Raw genomic sequence first — 16,382 nt, 5'->3', positions numbered from 1 at the left:
TACATAAAATGCTTATAATGAATGATTAAAGGAATTTACAAAGCATGAACTTGATTTCAGGCCTTAGAAAAGGCAAAAGATGCAGGAAGAAAAGAGAGGATCTTGGTGAGACAACGAGAACAAGTTACAACTCCAGAAAATATCAATTTGGATTTAACTTACTCAGTAAGTATGAAATACCTGTTGAGTAAAATTATTTTGGCTAGGATTTGTAGATTCCAAAAGGTTTTTTTCCTTTTTTCTTTCTTTCTGTTTTAAATCTTACTGGACCTTAGGTACTCAGATTAATATTAACAGATTAATAGTAATTAATAGATTTTGAGGTTCATGAGGCACTCTTTGTTTTGTGCAAAGATTTTTATTTTTTAATTTAATTAGTTTTTAATAATTTAGCAAGAACCCACAAACTCGCCACCCGATGACTCTATTTCTGGAAGACTGCTAATATTTATGCTCTATTTTTAGTGTGGTTACTTTAATGAGATTCTAATGTGGACTTTTGGTTTGTGTTTTTTAAGAACTTACAACTAGGTAAATAATACAATGCTCTGCAAGGGTAGTGAAAAAAATAAAAGCTAATTTCTTACAGAATCTTTTTAACTCTGAAAAGACACTTTCTTGATGTTTATACCACTGTGTTATAAGGGTGTATTTTTAGTGGGAAAAGTGTTCATCTACCAAACAAATGGAAAAAAAAAAAAAAAAGGCATTTGAAGCTTTGAATAGGAAGTTTTAGATGTTCACTCTTGGTACTAATTATCTTTAAGTTCCATGAAATCTTTAGATTAGGGAATAGTTTCTAATGATCTTTATTTTACCTGTAGGAAGATAAATTTCTATACCTTAGTGACTTAAATTATAATTTTACATGCAAAGAAATACTTTTTACAGTTTTGCATATAATGAAGTACACAAATGAAGGCTTAAGATATTTCCACATAATATTTAATTTTTATTTACAAAGAAAATTTGGTCCACTATCTCACTCTTTTTATTACTGGCAACATTAATAATGCAAGTTTATTCTTTGTAGGTCTTTCTGAGATGAATGGATGGCAAATACTAACTAAATTAGAAAGAATGCTTAGAAAATTAAGGTACAGTTTAGAGGATAGCTATACTTAATGTACTGTTTGTTTTTTAATTTTATTTATTTATTCATGAGAGACAGAGATAGAGAGGCAGAGACACAGGCAGAGAGAGAAGCAGGCTCCATACAGGGAGCCTGATGTGGGACTCACTCCCGAGACTCCAGGATCATGCCCCAGGCTGAATGCAGGCACTAAACTGCTGAGCCACCCAGGGATCCCCATGTTCTGGTTCATTTTGAATGTGAGATACTTCTCTGCATGCTTTACTTTCTAATTGGTTGGGTATCTTGATGTAGGCATCTAAATTTGTTATAGGATGTTAATCTTGAAAAGATTTTAGGCAAAAGGGGCCTAAATTAGTCATTACATGTCTTTTTGCCTTGTTTATTTTTTAGGTTCTTTTGAACTTGGCTAGTCAATATTCAGCTAATGAAATGTATGCTGAAGCACTAACCACATTTCAAGTTATAGTGAAAAATAAGATGTTTAGCAATGCAGGTAGGTATATAGTCAGTTTTTCCAATAAATGTAGTTCCTTTTTTTTAAAGTTTATTTATTTAAGTAATCTCTGCACCCAGGGTGGGACTCAAGCTTATGATCCCAAGATCAATCCCATGCTCTTCTGACTGAGCCAGCCAGTCACCCCAGGGTAGTTCTTTTGTAGTGTTAATTTACATTTCCCCACTTTATGTTTCCTTATAATAATCTATGCTCTAAACAAATTTGTTTTTTCTATAGAAGTATCCTGCTTAAAGGTACTGTTTATACGAAAATCCACATAAATACAAATGACAGTTGGTGTGAGGTATATTGCCTAACATTAGCCAAAAAATGTATTCTTTCATCACAAGTAGAATGAGCCACGGCAGGCCCATCAAACAAACATGCTTTCCCAGGAGGTGCCTGGCTGGCTCAGTTGGTTAAGCATCTGCCTTTGGCTCAGGTCATGGTCCCTGGGTCTTGGGTTTGAGCTTCTCCTCAGTAGGGAATCTGCTTATTATCCCTCTTCCTCTGTTCTTCCCCATTTCTTTTTTTTTTTCTTCCCCATTTCTCATGCTCCCTCTCACTTGTGCTCTTCCTCAAGTAAATAAAATCTTAAAAAAAAACAAACAAACGTCCTTTCCCTTATAAATCTATTCCCAAGAGTCTACAGTTTACATGTATTGTTTATATTGTATAATTTTTGGTAGTAGTATTAAAGTTTATCAGAATATCATTTTCTTTAATGTATTAAAATGTGTATGGCATTATTGAATCTAATTTTAAAATCTGATTTTTTTAGAATAACACAATTCCGGTTTTATAACATAAATCACTTGTTTTCTAGGCATATTTTCAGGACCCCATCTGTCTTAAGTTCTATTTCCTTATAGAAGATTAATGTGTAAATACATGAAAACAGTATAAGTATTTTAAAGTGAGAATATAAGGTAGTGTCTGAAGCTTTGTAACTTGAGAAAAGCTTCAAAGAATATGAATTAAGGTCATCTAAAATACAGAAAAAGTGAAGAAAATAGAATATTATGTATTCATTATTTTTTTATTAGGAAGATTGAAAGTGAATATGGGAAATATTTATTTAAAGCAAAGAAATTATTCCAAAGCTATTAAATTCTACCGAATGGCACTAGATCAAATTCCAAGTGTCCATAAAGAAATGAGGTAAGTAAAAAAAAAAGAAATGAGGTAAGTTTACATGATAACTTGCTGAAATTTAAATGATGCTTTCAGAAACAAGATAACTCTCCTGACCTGTTGATAATGGGGAAATGTTTTGAGGTGTTTGCATATGTGAGGTGTTGGGTATATCTTGTATCTGTAGTATTTTGGTCTGTTCCCTTACTGACTACTTGCACACATTTGTATAATAACATGTTAAAGATTAAAGACAATATGTAATCAATTGAAATAAAGTTAATTGGCCTACATATGGGATAACTTAGCAGGCCATTAGCAGCAAATAAAAGTCACTGCCAACATAAAATCAAAACAGCAGTCCTTTAGAACATAGTAGACTTTAGAATGTCTTAATTCCTAAAAGGCCAGAAATTAAGACTACCTTATATTCTTGCTGTAAATTGAGAATTAAATAATTAAGAAGATTGCATTTGAATTTTAGAAGAGGGGAAAGGAGGAGGGGGGAAGGAAGCTGGAATATTTTCTATTCCTATAATATTTCAAGAGCAGAAACAGTAAATTACCTTATCATCTGGTTATGACCTTGAGAATATAGAAGATTTCCAGGATATTTACCAATCATAATTTTCCTTAGGCTTAAGTACAATTCCTTTTTGAAAGTTAACTTACTTGTGAATGCCATCTTTAGTGATCAATTTTTTTTTTTAAGATTTTATTTATTTATTCGTGACAGAGAGAGAAAGAGAGGCAGAGACACAGGCAGAAGGAGAAGCAGGCTCCATGCAGGGAGCCTGATGTGAGACTCGATCCCGAGACTCCAGGATCACACCCTGGGCCAAAGGCAGGCACCAAACCGCTGAGCCACCCAGGGATCCCCAAGTGATCATTTTTTAATAATATACTGTTATCATCCGGAAATATCTAGCTTCTAGGGCACAATGCCCATAAGCACTTTTAACTCAGTTGAGGCCAAGACTTTTGAGCATTGTAGAAAAAGATAATAATATTAGAGTTATATCAGGTGCTTAATTATCAATAATTAAGAGGTACTATAGCAACTAAGTTGAGAGACTGATTATTAAGAACAAGAATGGTCAAGAAAGGCTTTATGAAAGAGGTGTACTTGTGATAGGTTACTTAAGTGACGAGGGCAGAAAGGGTAATATTCCAGACAAAGGGAAAATTGGGAAGAGTCAAGGAAATAACAGTGTTCATGTTCTGATCAGAGAATTATGAATAAACACATTTAGTTGAAACAGAGGTATTAGGTTGAAGAATGGTTAGAAGTAAGATGAGATCACATCTATTATTAATGGCTATATAATCTGAAGATTGACTATAACAAGCATTGAAGAGGACATAGAGAAATTGGAAACCTTATACACTGGGAATCTAAAATGGTACAGCCAGTTCAGAAAATAATTTGGCTGTTTTTTAAGAAGTTAAACACATATTTACCAGTGGGCCAGCAGTTCCACTCCCAGGTATATACCCAAGAGGAATGCAAGCATGCTGTTACAAAGGATTGTATGGGAATATTCATATCAGTATTCATAACAGCCCAAATCTGTCAAGTAGGCAATGAATAAAATATGATATATTCATACTGTGGAATACTATTTGGAAATATAAAAGGAATGGACTACTGAAATATGCTGTAGTGTGGAGGAACTTCAAAAGATTATGCTAATTGAAAGAAGCTAGATATAAAATGTTATATATTATATGGCCCCATTTATATGCAATGTCTAAAAAAGCAAATCTGGAGAGACAGAAGTAGGTTAATGATTGCCTAGGGCAGGAGATGAGAATGGGGAGTGACTGCTAATGGGCACAGATTTTCTTTTTAGGATAATGGAGACTACTTAAAATAAGAATGTGGTTATAGTTCCACAGTTGTATAGATATAGCAGTGCTCACTGAATTGTATACTGAAACAAGTGAATTTTATGATGTGAAAGTTAAACCTCAGTAAAGCTTTAACAAAACAAAGCAAAAAGTCGGAAAGAAAAGAAGAAAACTGTGAAATGTTTTGATTACCATACTAAAGAATTGAGACTTTTAAAGCTCATCTATGTTTGTTTTTCTTTAGGATTAAAATCATGCAGAACATTGGTGTTACATTTATAAAAACTGGTCAATATTCAGATGCCATTAATTCATTTGAGCACATCATGAGTATGGCACCAAATCTGAAGGCAGGCTTCAACCTAATTCTTAGTTACTTTGCTGTTGGAGATCGAGACAAAATGAAGAAGGCATTCCAAAAATTGATTGCTGTTCCGTTAGAAATTGATGAAGATGATAAATATATTTCACCAAGTGTGAGTATGAAGAAGACTGCTGAATAGCCAGCTGTTAGTTACCCGTGCTTTTCTGTTTCTAGAAATGAAAAAATTGGAATGGATGGCTTTTTAGTTTTCATCTAGCCCTATATTAAAATGTTTAAATTAATTTGTGTGCTTTTATCAGTTTTGTTTATTATTTAAATTAGGTTGAGAATGGGACCCGATGAAATAGGACTAGAGATTATGATTAAAACTGACTACAATTTTAGAGAAAAAAGAGAAAATCTTACAGAATATAAGATTACATGCCATTTTTTAAGAAAAATATCTTGACTAAGGAACCTTCCCTAAAGCCTTTTTTTTACTGTTTTTTTTTTTTTTTAGTCATTGTTGAACAGAGGAAACTAAAACTATGTGTACTAAATAGATAAAAAATGAAAAGAATTCCCTATCTTTTGCATAGAGTGGAACATAAATCAAAAGTTATATTTTCAAAGACCTGAGGAGGAAATATTACACAATGTTAAGTGAAAATCCAAGTGAAAAAAAGGATATATATATATATACATACACACACACATAGATATATATATATCCATACATGAACATAAACTAGAAGGAAATATACCAAAATAGAAACAGTAATTTCCAGGCAGTGAGATAATTTTTCTGAATGCTTTTAAAATATTTTTCAGGTTCTTACATATAAAGTATTGGTATACTGCTGTATTATTTTATATTAAGCCAAACCATATGAAATTGCCTGTATTTATAGATGAAAATGGTATAATAATGTCAGTTTCATAAATTGAACTTAATAGATTTTCTTAATAGATTTTAAGGTTATTACAGCATAGTGGTTGGCTCTATCACTCAGTACTTACTCTTCCTATGCCTTAGTTTCTTTATACACAATATAGGACTAATTATAATAACCTACCTTATAGGGTTGTGAGAATTAAATGAAGTAATGAAGTGAAATGCTTAAAATAGTACTTGGAACATAGTAAGTGCTATTAACTATTATATAGTATTTTCATATTGAGAGAAAACAATATATTGTGAAAAAAATCATCTGTATTTTGATAGAGATATTGACTACTAAGGAATTTGACGATCATTATTTGAGTTTACAGTTTATACTGTCACACAGTTTCTGTATGCTTAGTCCTATTCTATCCAATCTTACCTTTTTTTTTTTTTTTTTAAAGATTTTTATTTTATTTATTCATGAGAGACACAGAGAGAGAGGCAGAGGTGGGAAGCAGGCCCCCATGCAGGGAGCCTGATGTGAGACTCGATCCCAGGACCCCAGGATCACGCCCCGAGCTGAAGGCAGACGCTCTACTGCTGAGCCACCCAGATATCCCCCAATCCGACCTTTTATCAGTTCCTCAGAATCTGTTAGTTTAAGGAGAATGTAGTTGGTAATCAGAAATTAAAAAGTTCTACTTTATATAAGGGAAAATAGTTTAGAAAGATTAATTTACTCTCCATTTTATGTAACGACTCATGGTAAGGTTGATTAGAAATCTAAGTTCTTGGTATTTACTTCTGAATTAATAATTTTTTTCCAATTTTATTTCCTAGGATGATCCACACACTAACTTAGTGATTGAAGCTATAAAAAATGATCGTCTAAGGCAAATGGAACGTGAAAGGTAATATTTTGCACCTTAGTAATATAGGTTTAATTTTTATAAAAGAATTGAATGTACATTCTGATTATTTCTCTCAAAACTTGTTATAGTCAGTATATTTCTCCAGTAAGGCTATTGTTTCACCATTTCTCTACATTACTAGATTCTCTTTTCTTCTTCAGAATAATAGTCCTTAGTCTGACCCCAGTTATTATTACTCAGTTACTCTTCTATTTTCTTGTAATTCGCTTTCCGTCTGCATTTGGTGCAATATTGGAACATTGCTTATATTACTTTTATTTGAAAAATTATATTTTTATGTATTTTTTCCCGGTCTCCCAATTAAATTTCAACTCCCAAGGCAAAGTTGTGCTCATTTCTTCCTTCCTTCAATATGGTACCTAGTCTCTGCAAGTATGTTTTCAAAGTTCTAATATTTACTGTATATATTAGGAGTATATCACATGATAGAGGGCCCTTAATTTTTTAAATTATGGTAGAATACACACCACATAAAATTTGCCATCTCAATTATGGTGCATAAGACTTCATGGTTTTGTTTTTGCAATGAGTTTTATTTTTTTAATTTCAAAATGTTGCAATTAAATGAATTACTGTTCAGAAGTCTCCCACTTTTCATACAAAAATACTGTGCTACTGATACAGTTGCAAGAGTTCAAATGGCTTCTCCTGCAGGAGAAATTCACAGCGTCCCCAGGAAAGCTGGAACCCTGGCCCCACCATCAGTGGCTCCCTAAGGACTGTGTACCTGTTACCTGGGGACAGGGTAGGCACTGATCCGCCCTCCCTCCCAATACACCAAGGCATCTTGGCCTCCAACACCAGCCCCTGAATCAATAGCAACTTACCATGTTTCTGTAGGTCTGTATAGGAGGAGGGGATGAGCTTTCCCCAAGACTTCATGGTTTTGGTAGTGTTATGTGCATTCACATTGTTTTATAACCAGTCTTCAGAACTCATGTGGATGTGTGTGTGTGTATAAGTATTGGGTCATATGTGAATTATTGATTTATTTATTATTCCAGTATAAGTAAGTTTATATTAGTTTTAAGTGTACAATCCTATACATTAGTCAGTGCTCATCAAGTTGAATTTACTCTTAATCTCCTTCATCTGTTTCACCCCAGAACTCTTTTGTATCTTCTCAAACTGCAGTTCTACTCATTGAACAACTCTCTGACCCTGCCCCAACACCTGTCAATCACCATTCTACTTTCTGTCACTATGATTTGGCTTTATTTACCTCATGTAAATGGAATTACAGTATTTGTGACTGGCTTATTACATTTATCATAATGTCCCTAAGGTTTATCCATGTTGTAGCATGTAATAGGATTTCCTTCCTTTTTTTAGGCTGAATGTATTCCATGGTATGTATAGAAGGCCTTTAATTTTTAGGAATTAGTTTAATATTAAAAATAACTTACTTCTTCTGGGAAGATGAAATAGACATAGTTTTCCCTGTTCTTCCCACTAAGTACAAATAGAAACCCTGGAAACTATATATATAACAAATACAAGAAGAAGGATGGAGAGAAGAGGGCAGATCAGCAAGGGACCTCTCAGGACCTGAGGAACAACATGGCAGTGAGTTCCACTCATGTTTCCCAAACTTGGAGCTGAAGAAGCTGGCGATCAGAAAATGACAATGGTCAAATTTTAAAAAACATAACCCCAAGAGAAGCCTGCTTTCTCTAGTCAAAGGACAAGTAAGGGAGTAGGCTAGCAAGACTGAAAAATTTGAGACAAATACCACACACACACACAAACTTTGACCCCTCACTCCCATGCATGCCAGCAAAAGTCAAGTGGGAGCCTAGCTTTACACCCTGATAAGGCTATAAAGAGATACCCATACCCCAAAAGGCCAAATAGGGAGCCAGGACTTTAATCTCCACAGGCCCTTAATGAGTCCCACCACTCTGCAGTGTCAACAAACAGCATATTGGGAGCCTGGAATTCCACTCCATGCAGCAGTAATGAGTCACTCCCCTCTTCTCCTAGTGTTAGAGAAACTAGTGGAGAGTTAGAACTTTCATCATCATTCACTGGTAACAAGGCCATCCCACCGTGGTATCAGTAGGGACCATGGTAGAAGTAAGAACTCCCATCCCGCTCAGCAGAAACAAGGAATTCTTCGCACCTTGGATATCAAAGCAGGTCCTGTGGGGAACCTAGACATCTGTTATCTGGCAAAGTGAGGTGATGTCTCTCCTTCCCCTTACTAGAGCAGTGTCAGAAAAGCCAGCTGAAATAGAAGATTTAAATAGATGTATAAAATACTGCATATTTTATGATACATATATATATATATATATATATAAGATTTTATTTATTCATGAGAGACACACACACACAGAAAGAGAGAGAGAGGAACAGACACAGGCAGGGGAAGAAGCAAGTTTCCATGCAGGGAGCCTGACGTGGGACTTGATCCCAGGTCTCCAGGATCACGCCCTGGACTGAAGGCAGCGCTAAACTGCTGAGCCACCAGGCTGCCCCAAATATGCAGTATTATAATGCAGAAATGTCCTGTTTTGATCAAGAATACCAAGAACCAGGATGATTTAAAACTAATTGAAAAATCCAGTCACTGGATTTTTGCCAACATTGACATGACAGAGATGTCAGAATTATCTGACAAATTTTAAAGCAGCCATGATAAAAATGCTTCAACAAGCAATTATGAACATGGTTAAAGCAAATTTAAAAATACAAACTTTCATTAAAAAGAGTCTCAGCAAATATAAAGAACTTAATAGAAATTTGAGACTGAAAATTATAATAATTAAATAAAAGTCTTAGTGGATGGGCTCAACAGGAGAATAAAGAGGAGATGAAAAGATTCAGTGTACTGGAAGATGGAAAATGGAAATTACCCAATCTGAACAACAGAAAGAAAATAGACTAAAAAACAGAAATGAACAGAGCCTAAGTGACATCGGGACTATAACGAAAGATCCACAATTTATGTCATCAATGTCTTGGAGAAGAGAAAGATTGGACTAAATAAATAATGCTGGTAACTCCTCAAATTTGGCAAGAGAAACAAATATACAATATAAGAAACTGAATAAATATCAAGGAGAATAAACCCAAGGAAATCCATGTCAAGATACATCATGATTAAACTTCTGAAAATTAAAGATAAAATCTTGAACAGAGGCAATGAAAAACAACACCTAAGGGAAAGCAATTAGAATGATAGTGGAAAAGTCTTAAATCAATAACCTGAGTTCCCAGATTAATAAACTAGAAAAAGAAAAGCAAAATCATCCAAAGGAAGAAATAATAAAGAACAGAAATAATTGACATTGAAAAGAAAGTAACATCAATGAAACAGAGCTGATTCTTTGAATAGATGAATAAAATTGATAAGCTTATAGCAAAACTGACAAAGAAGACACAAATTGCTAATATCAGGAACAAACAGGAGCTATCACTACAGACTCTGCAGACGTTAGAAGGATAATAAGAGGATACTACAAACAACCCTACACCCACGAAATTGACAACTTAGACAAAATGGACCACTTTCTCAAAAAACACAAACGAGCACAACTCATCTGATGTGAAATAGATTATTTGAATATCCCTGTAAATATCAAATTTAATTTGTAATTTTAAAATTCCTGGAAAAGAAGTCTCTGGGCCCATATGGTTTTACTAGAGAATTCTAGCAGGTGTTTTAAACAAGAATTAACATCAATTCTATACAACTTTTTCCAGAAAATAGTTCATTTTATGAGGCTAGTATTCCTGATACCAAAACAGGACAAAGACAGTACAAAAAAAAAGGAAGGGAAACAATAGATTAATATCTTATGACTATAGATGCCAAAACCCTAAAAAAATACTAGTAAACCAAAACTAGAAACAAAATATAAAAGGAATTGTGTACCATAAGCAAATAGGATTTATCATAGGAATGCAAATTGGTTTACTGTGTAAAAACCAATGAGTATAATACAGGATATTAGTAGAGTGCAGGACAAAACCACATCATCATCTCAGTATAAAGCAAAAGATTTTTGACAAAAAACAATATGCTTTTATGGTAAATAGAAAAACCTCAACAGGCTAGGAGTAGAAAGGAAGTTCCTCAATCTGATAAAGAACATTTGTGAAAAACCCACAGTTTGATATCATACTTAATGGTGAAAGACTAAATGCTTTTCCCCTTAGGGCAGGAATAACATAAGGATATTCACTCTCATTAACTCAACATTGCACTCGGGGTTTAAACCGTGAAAATTAGACAAGAAAAGGAAGTAAGAGACATCCAGATTGGAAATGAAGAAGCAAATTACCTCTGTTTACAGATCACATGACCTTGTGTATGAAATATCCTACATAAAATTCTAGAATCCACTAAAAAAAAAATCACAGCTGATAAACAACTTCAGCAAGCTTGCAGAGGAAGAGATTAACATGTAAGAATCAATACTATAGGGCAGCCCAGGTGCCTCAGTGGTTTAGCACCGCCTTGAGCCCAGGGCCTGATCCTAGAGACCCAGGATCGAGTCCCACATCAGGCTCCCTGCATGGAGCCTGCTTCTCCCTCTGCCTGTGTCTCTGCCTCTCTCTCTCTCTCTCTCTCTCAGTCTTTCATGAATAAGTAAATAAAATTTAAAAAATAAGAATCAATATATACTACCAATGTACCATCCAAAGTGAAATTTCTAATTATGTTTACAGTAACATAAAAATAATTAGGAATAAGTTCAACAAATGAAATATAAAACTTATACTCTGAAAACTATAAGATGCTACTGAAGGATATGCTAAGTGGGAAGACGTCACATTTTTATGGATAGGCACTTAATATTAAGTTGGCAGTGTTCCCCAAATTATTTTATATATGCAATATAATCCATATCAAAATCCCAGCAGTGGTTTTTAGAAAATGACAAGTTGATCCTAAAATTCATATGGAAATCTGAAAGATCCAAAATAGCCAAAACAATGTTGAAAAAGAAAACCAAAACTGGAGGGCTCACACTACAAAAGTACACCAATGAAGTGTAGTAGTATTTTATGCTGGTAGAATATAGACATAGAAATTACTGGAATGGAATTGAAAGTCCAGAAATAAACTTTTACATTTATTACATTAATGAAAATTACATTTATACATTACATGAATGAAAGTGCCAGAGCAATTTCATGGGGAAAAGATAGTCTTTTCAACAAATGGTACTGAGAGAACTGGATATCCTCATGCAAAAGAATGAAGTTGGGCCTGTCCCAATGAAGTATGATCCATTACTTCAAAATGGATCATAGACCTAATTGTAACAGCTTGGAACTATAAAGTTCTTAGAAAAAAAAAGCAGTAAATATTATTGATCTTGTGTAAGGCAGTTACTTCTTAGATATGACACCAAAAGAAAAAGAAATAGATAAATTGGACTGCATCACAATTAAAAGCTTTCATTCTTAGAACACTGTCAAGGACACTATCAAGAAAATGAAAAGACAATGTACTAAATGGGAGAAAAAAATTGCAAACATGTATCCAAGGCAGGACTTATTTCTCCTATATATAAAGAACTCTTCCAGTTCAGTAATAAAAAGGCCAGTAACCCAATTAAAAGCATACAAAGGATCTGAATAGATACTTCTTCAAAATAGATATGTGAATGCCCAATAAGCACATGAAAAGATGCTTTACTTCTTAGGAAAATGCAACTGAAAACCACAATGAGATACCAATTCATACCCACTTGTATGACTGTAACCAAGAAGACAGATAATAACAAATGTTGGTGAGGATGTGGAGAAATTGAAATCTTGTATGCTGGTGGCAGGAATGTAAAATGATATAACCACTTTAGAAAACAGTTTGGAAGTTCCTCCAAAGGTTTCCCAACAAAGGTTCCTCACACTTAACCTAGCAGTTTCCCTCCTAGGTATACACCCCAGAGAAATTAGAGCATATGTTGACACAATAACTTATACACAAATATTCATAGCAGCCGCATTCATAATATCCAAAAAGTGGGAACAATCCAAGTGTCCACAGCTGATGAATGGATAAGTAATAACATATGGTCTGTCCATATGACAGAATATTATTTAGCCGTAAAAAGGAATGATGTGCCGATATATGCTACAATACATATAAACCCTACAAGCATTATCATGATAAGTGAGAGAAGTCAGTCACAAAAGACTATATATTCTATGATTCCATTTAAGAGAAAGGTACGGATTAGACAAATCAATGGAAACATGTAGTACAGTTTTACTGTTTACTTTGCACTATTCTTCATTTTTACCCTTTCAGGTCCATAGACAGTGTAGGTTATGTAACTTCAGATGCAGAGCTTTATTTCTCCAGTGTTTCTTTTTTTTTCCATTTGTCAGCATGAACTGAAAAAAAATGAACTGTTGATCTAGATGGCAGTGGTGGCTTGCTAATCCCATTTCCTAGCCATGATTGTTAGCCTGACTTACCAACAAATTTCTAGTGTAACTGTCCACCATTTAGTAGGCTTTCATGGTGTGTTAGCTTTGATAGGTAATGTTTATACTTAACAAAAATCCAAACTCCTCTTCTCATGTTTCTCAATAAAACTTTTTTGTTTGTTTGATGTAGGAAAGCCATGGCAGAAAAATATATAATGACAGCCGCAAAACTCATTGCTCCTGTAATTGAAACATCTTTTGCTGTAGGTTATGATTGGTAAGAGAGAAATTCAATATAACTGGATGGATATGTTGTTTTCATAATTTATACTTTATTGACTTAGCCTTGTATTAGAAAAGTGAGTAATTATTAGTATTGACTTCTACTTACCAGACAAATAATATTGTGTGGTAAAATCAATGTAGGACATTCTAAAAGTTCTAATGTATTTTTCTTATTGCTTATATTATTTCTTAACTACTATGACAAGTATGCTACCATTCAATATAAGAATACATAATTAGGGATCCCTGGGTGGCGCAGCGGTTTGGCGCCTGCCTTTGGCCCAGGGCGCGATCCTGGAGATCTGGGATCGAATCCCACATCGGGCTCCCGGTGCATGGAGCCTGCTTCTCCCTCTGCCTGTGTCTCTGCCTCTCTCTCTCTCTCTCTCTCTCTCTCTCTCTGTGACTATCATAAATAAATAAAAATTAAAAAAAAAAAGAATACATAATTACTTCCACTGTATAAATTCTAACCTGTATTCTCTTTCATTTTACTGTATTTTTCTCATTTTCTCCTTTTTCTACCTTAAGTTTGTCAGTAGTACTAAAACTTTCTATCCCAAGCAATAGCTCTCCTACCTAAAGGGTCTGTTGTCTCCTGATGTAATGTACTTCCTAAATAGAAGTGAAAAGTTTTATTAGAGTTGGAAAAATCTTAGATCATTTGTTGAATGAGTAATGAATTTGATTCTTACTTCCGCCCAGTACAGGAATCCCTTCTGTAGCATCACATATAGGTGGCCATTTAATTTTTGCTTGGAGTCTTCTGGTATTCAATTCATTTGTTTTATTTCTGAACATCTTTAAAGGTAGAAAAATCTTCTTTGTACTGAACCCAAAGTTGCCCCTTGTGGAACTTTTTTCTGTGATATTTCAAGCAAACATAGACTGAGTCTATGATCTCTTCAGTATGATACCTTACAGAATCTTATTGTACAGTTATAAAGTCAAGTACAGAAGAGTTAACTATCTTAGTTTTCTTTTTGTTTTTTATTGAGATATAATTTACATGTGTCATTATATCAATTTCAAGCATACAACGTAATGATTTGATATTTGTATATATTGCAAAATAATCACAATAAGTCTAGTTAACATTTGTCACCGTACATAGTTACAAATTTTTTTTGTGATGAGACCTTTTTTTTTGTGTGTGTGTGTGTGTGTGTGTGTGTGATGAGAACTTTTAAGATGTCTTAGCAACTTTCAAACATGCAATACTGTATTGTTAACCACCATCAGTATGGTATACATTATATCCCATATCTTATTTATTCTATAACTAGAAGTTTGTATTCTGTTTTTTTAATTCTTGAGAGACACAGAGAGAGGCAGAGATATAGGCAGAGGGAGAAGCAGGCTCCCCACAGGGAGCCTGATGTAGGACTCCACCCAGGATCCTGGGATCACACAGAGAGAGAGAGAGAGAGAGAGGCAGAGACAGAAGCAGAGGGAGAAGCAGGCTCCATGCAGGGAGCCTGATGTGAGATGTGAGACTCGGTCCCAGGACTCCAGGATCACCCTTGGGCCGAAGGCAGGCGCCAAACCGCTGAGCCACCCAGGGATCCCCTGTCCATTCTGTTTCTTGAGATACATTGTTTCCCTGATTTAATTTGTACTAGTGGCTTCACAGTTGATTCTTGATGTTTTGTTTTTATTGATATTTTCAGTTGCCTGGCTCTCTTTTTTTGCATTCTTTGCTTCTGTCGCAGATTCAGGTTTTTCTTGGAGTTCTCCCTTACAGAATCTCTCTCTCTTGCTTCAGTTTCTATATGAAGGTTACTGTCTTGGCCTGGTATTAAATGTCATCTTCGGGGTTACTGTCCTTTCTCTTCTGGTTTTGATTTTTCTTCTTGTTTAACATTTTCTTTATTTTTCTCTTAATTTCATTCTTAATTAACCCCCTTAAGATCTTTTTGTGTACATCTATAAACATCTAATTCTGTTTTCATTCCTGATTGGGCATTTATTTGATCAGGCAAAAAATTTTAAATTCTAACTTGTAACTTTCTTTTAGAAGTTTAAAAGCATTTCTTCATTGCTAACAAGCTAGCATTATTAATTAGAAGTCTAATACTCTAGTTTCATCTTTGTTATTTGTAGGTGACCTATGTTTTCTTTCTGATGATTTTTAGAATTCCCTCTGTAGCTGTGTTATTCTGAAATTTCATAATGGTATCTTTGTCTTTTTTCCTGTCTTCCTCCTAAGCACTCAATAGACTCCTCAATTTGTAATCTATTGTTTCCTTTCAATTTGCGGAAATAGTATTATTATTTCCTTGATAATTTACTTGCTTCTTCTCTACTCATAAATTTCTATTAGTTAGGGGCAGCCTGGGTAGCTCAGTGGTTTAGCGCTGCCTTCGGCCCAGAGCTTGTTCCTGGAGAATCAGTATTGAGTCCCACGTCAGGCTACCTGCATGGAACCTGCTTCTCCCCCTGCCTGTGTCCCTGCCTCTCTCTCACTCTCTCTCTCTGTGTCTCTCATGAATAAAAAAAATCTTTGTGTGTATATATATATATACACACACACACACACACACATATTTACATTTATATGTAATATAAATTATATATATATAAACAAATTTCTATTAGTTGGTTTTTGGACCTTCTTATCACTTATCTTTCTTTTATATTTTTCAACTTTGCTTTGCTTTGCTTTCTGGGAGATTTTCTTGACTTTCTCATCCAATCCTTCCATTAATTATTTTGTCAGTACATTTTTGTTTTATATTTACAAGAGCACTTTCATTGTTTCTGGTTGTTTGGGTAAGGGGAGTCTATGAGCTTTGTTGCATGTAGAGGTGGAGTGCTCAGTGATTCCGTAAGAGCCCTGTAGGCAGGCATGTTGATTCAGGCGTCTTCTTAGCTCAGCCCCTCATTTCCCATCCCTGAACCCCAATCTCACCTGGATTCAGTGGGGCAGGAAATTCACTCCTCCATTGCTGCTTTCTTAGTGGAAAAGGAAGCTTCCTTTTCTCTGCTTTATAAGCCAGCACTTTCTC

General features: G+C 34.6%; 1 protein-coding gene across 7 annotated transcripts in view; it reads left to right on the top strand.

The window, feature by feature from the left end:
- Positions 1–16,382, top strand: part of IFT88 (intraflagellar transport 88) — a 135,586-nt gene that overhangs the window by 36,726 nt on the left and 82,478 nt on the right. For all 7 annotated transcript variants that reach the window (XM_038573513.1, XM_038573509.1, XM_038573508.1 and 4 more), the window contains exons 9-14: positions 61–165; positions 1,487–1,589; positions 2,639–2,753; positions 4,822–5,053; positions 6,608–6,678; positions 13,280–13,366. In XM_038573513.1, coding sequence (XP_038429441.1) covers positions 61–165; positions 1,487–1,589; positions 2,639–2,753; positions 4,822–5,053; positions 6,608–6,678; positions 13,280–13,366 — 713 coding nt within the window. The remainder of the gene's footprint in view (positions 1–60; positions 166–1,486; positions 1,590–2,638; positions 2,754–4,821; positions 5,054–6,607; positions 6,679–13,279; positions 13,367–16,382) is intronic.

The sequence above is a fragment of the Canis lupus genome, chromosome 25, assembly GCF_011100685.1.
Source record: "Canis lupus familiaris isolate Mischka breed German Shepherd chromosome 25, alternate assembly UU_Cfam_GSD_1.0, whole genome shotgun sequence".
NCBI classification, from domain to species: Eukaryota; Metazoa; Chordata; class Mammalia; order Carnivora; family Canidae; genus Canis; species Canis lupus.
Note: the sequence above shows the minus strand (reverse complement) of the source record. Positions and strands in the feature narration are given on the sequence as shown.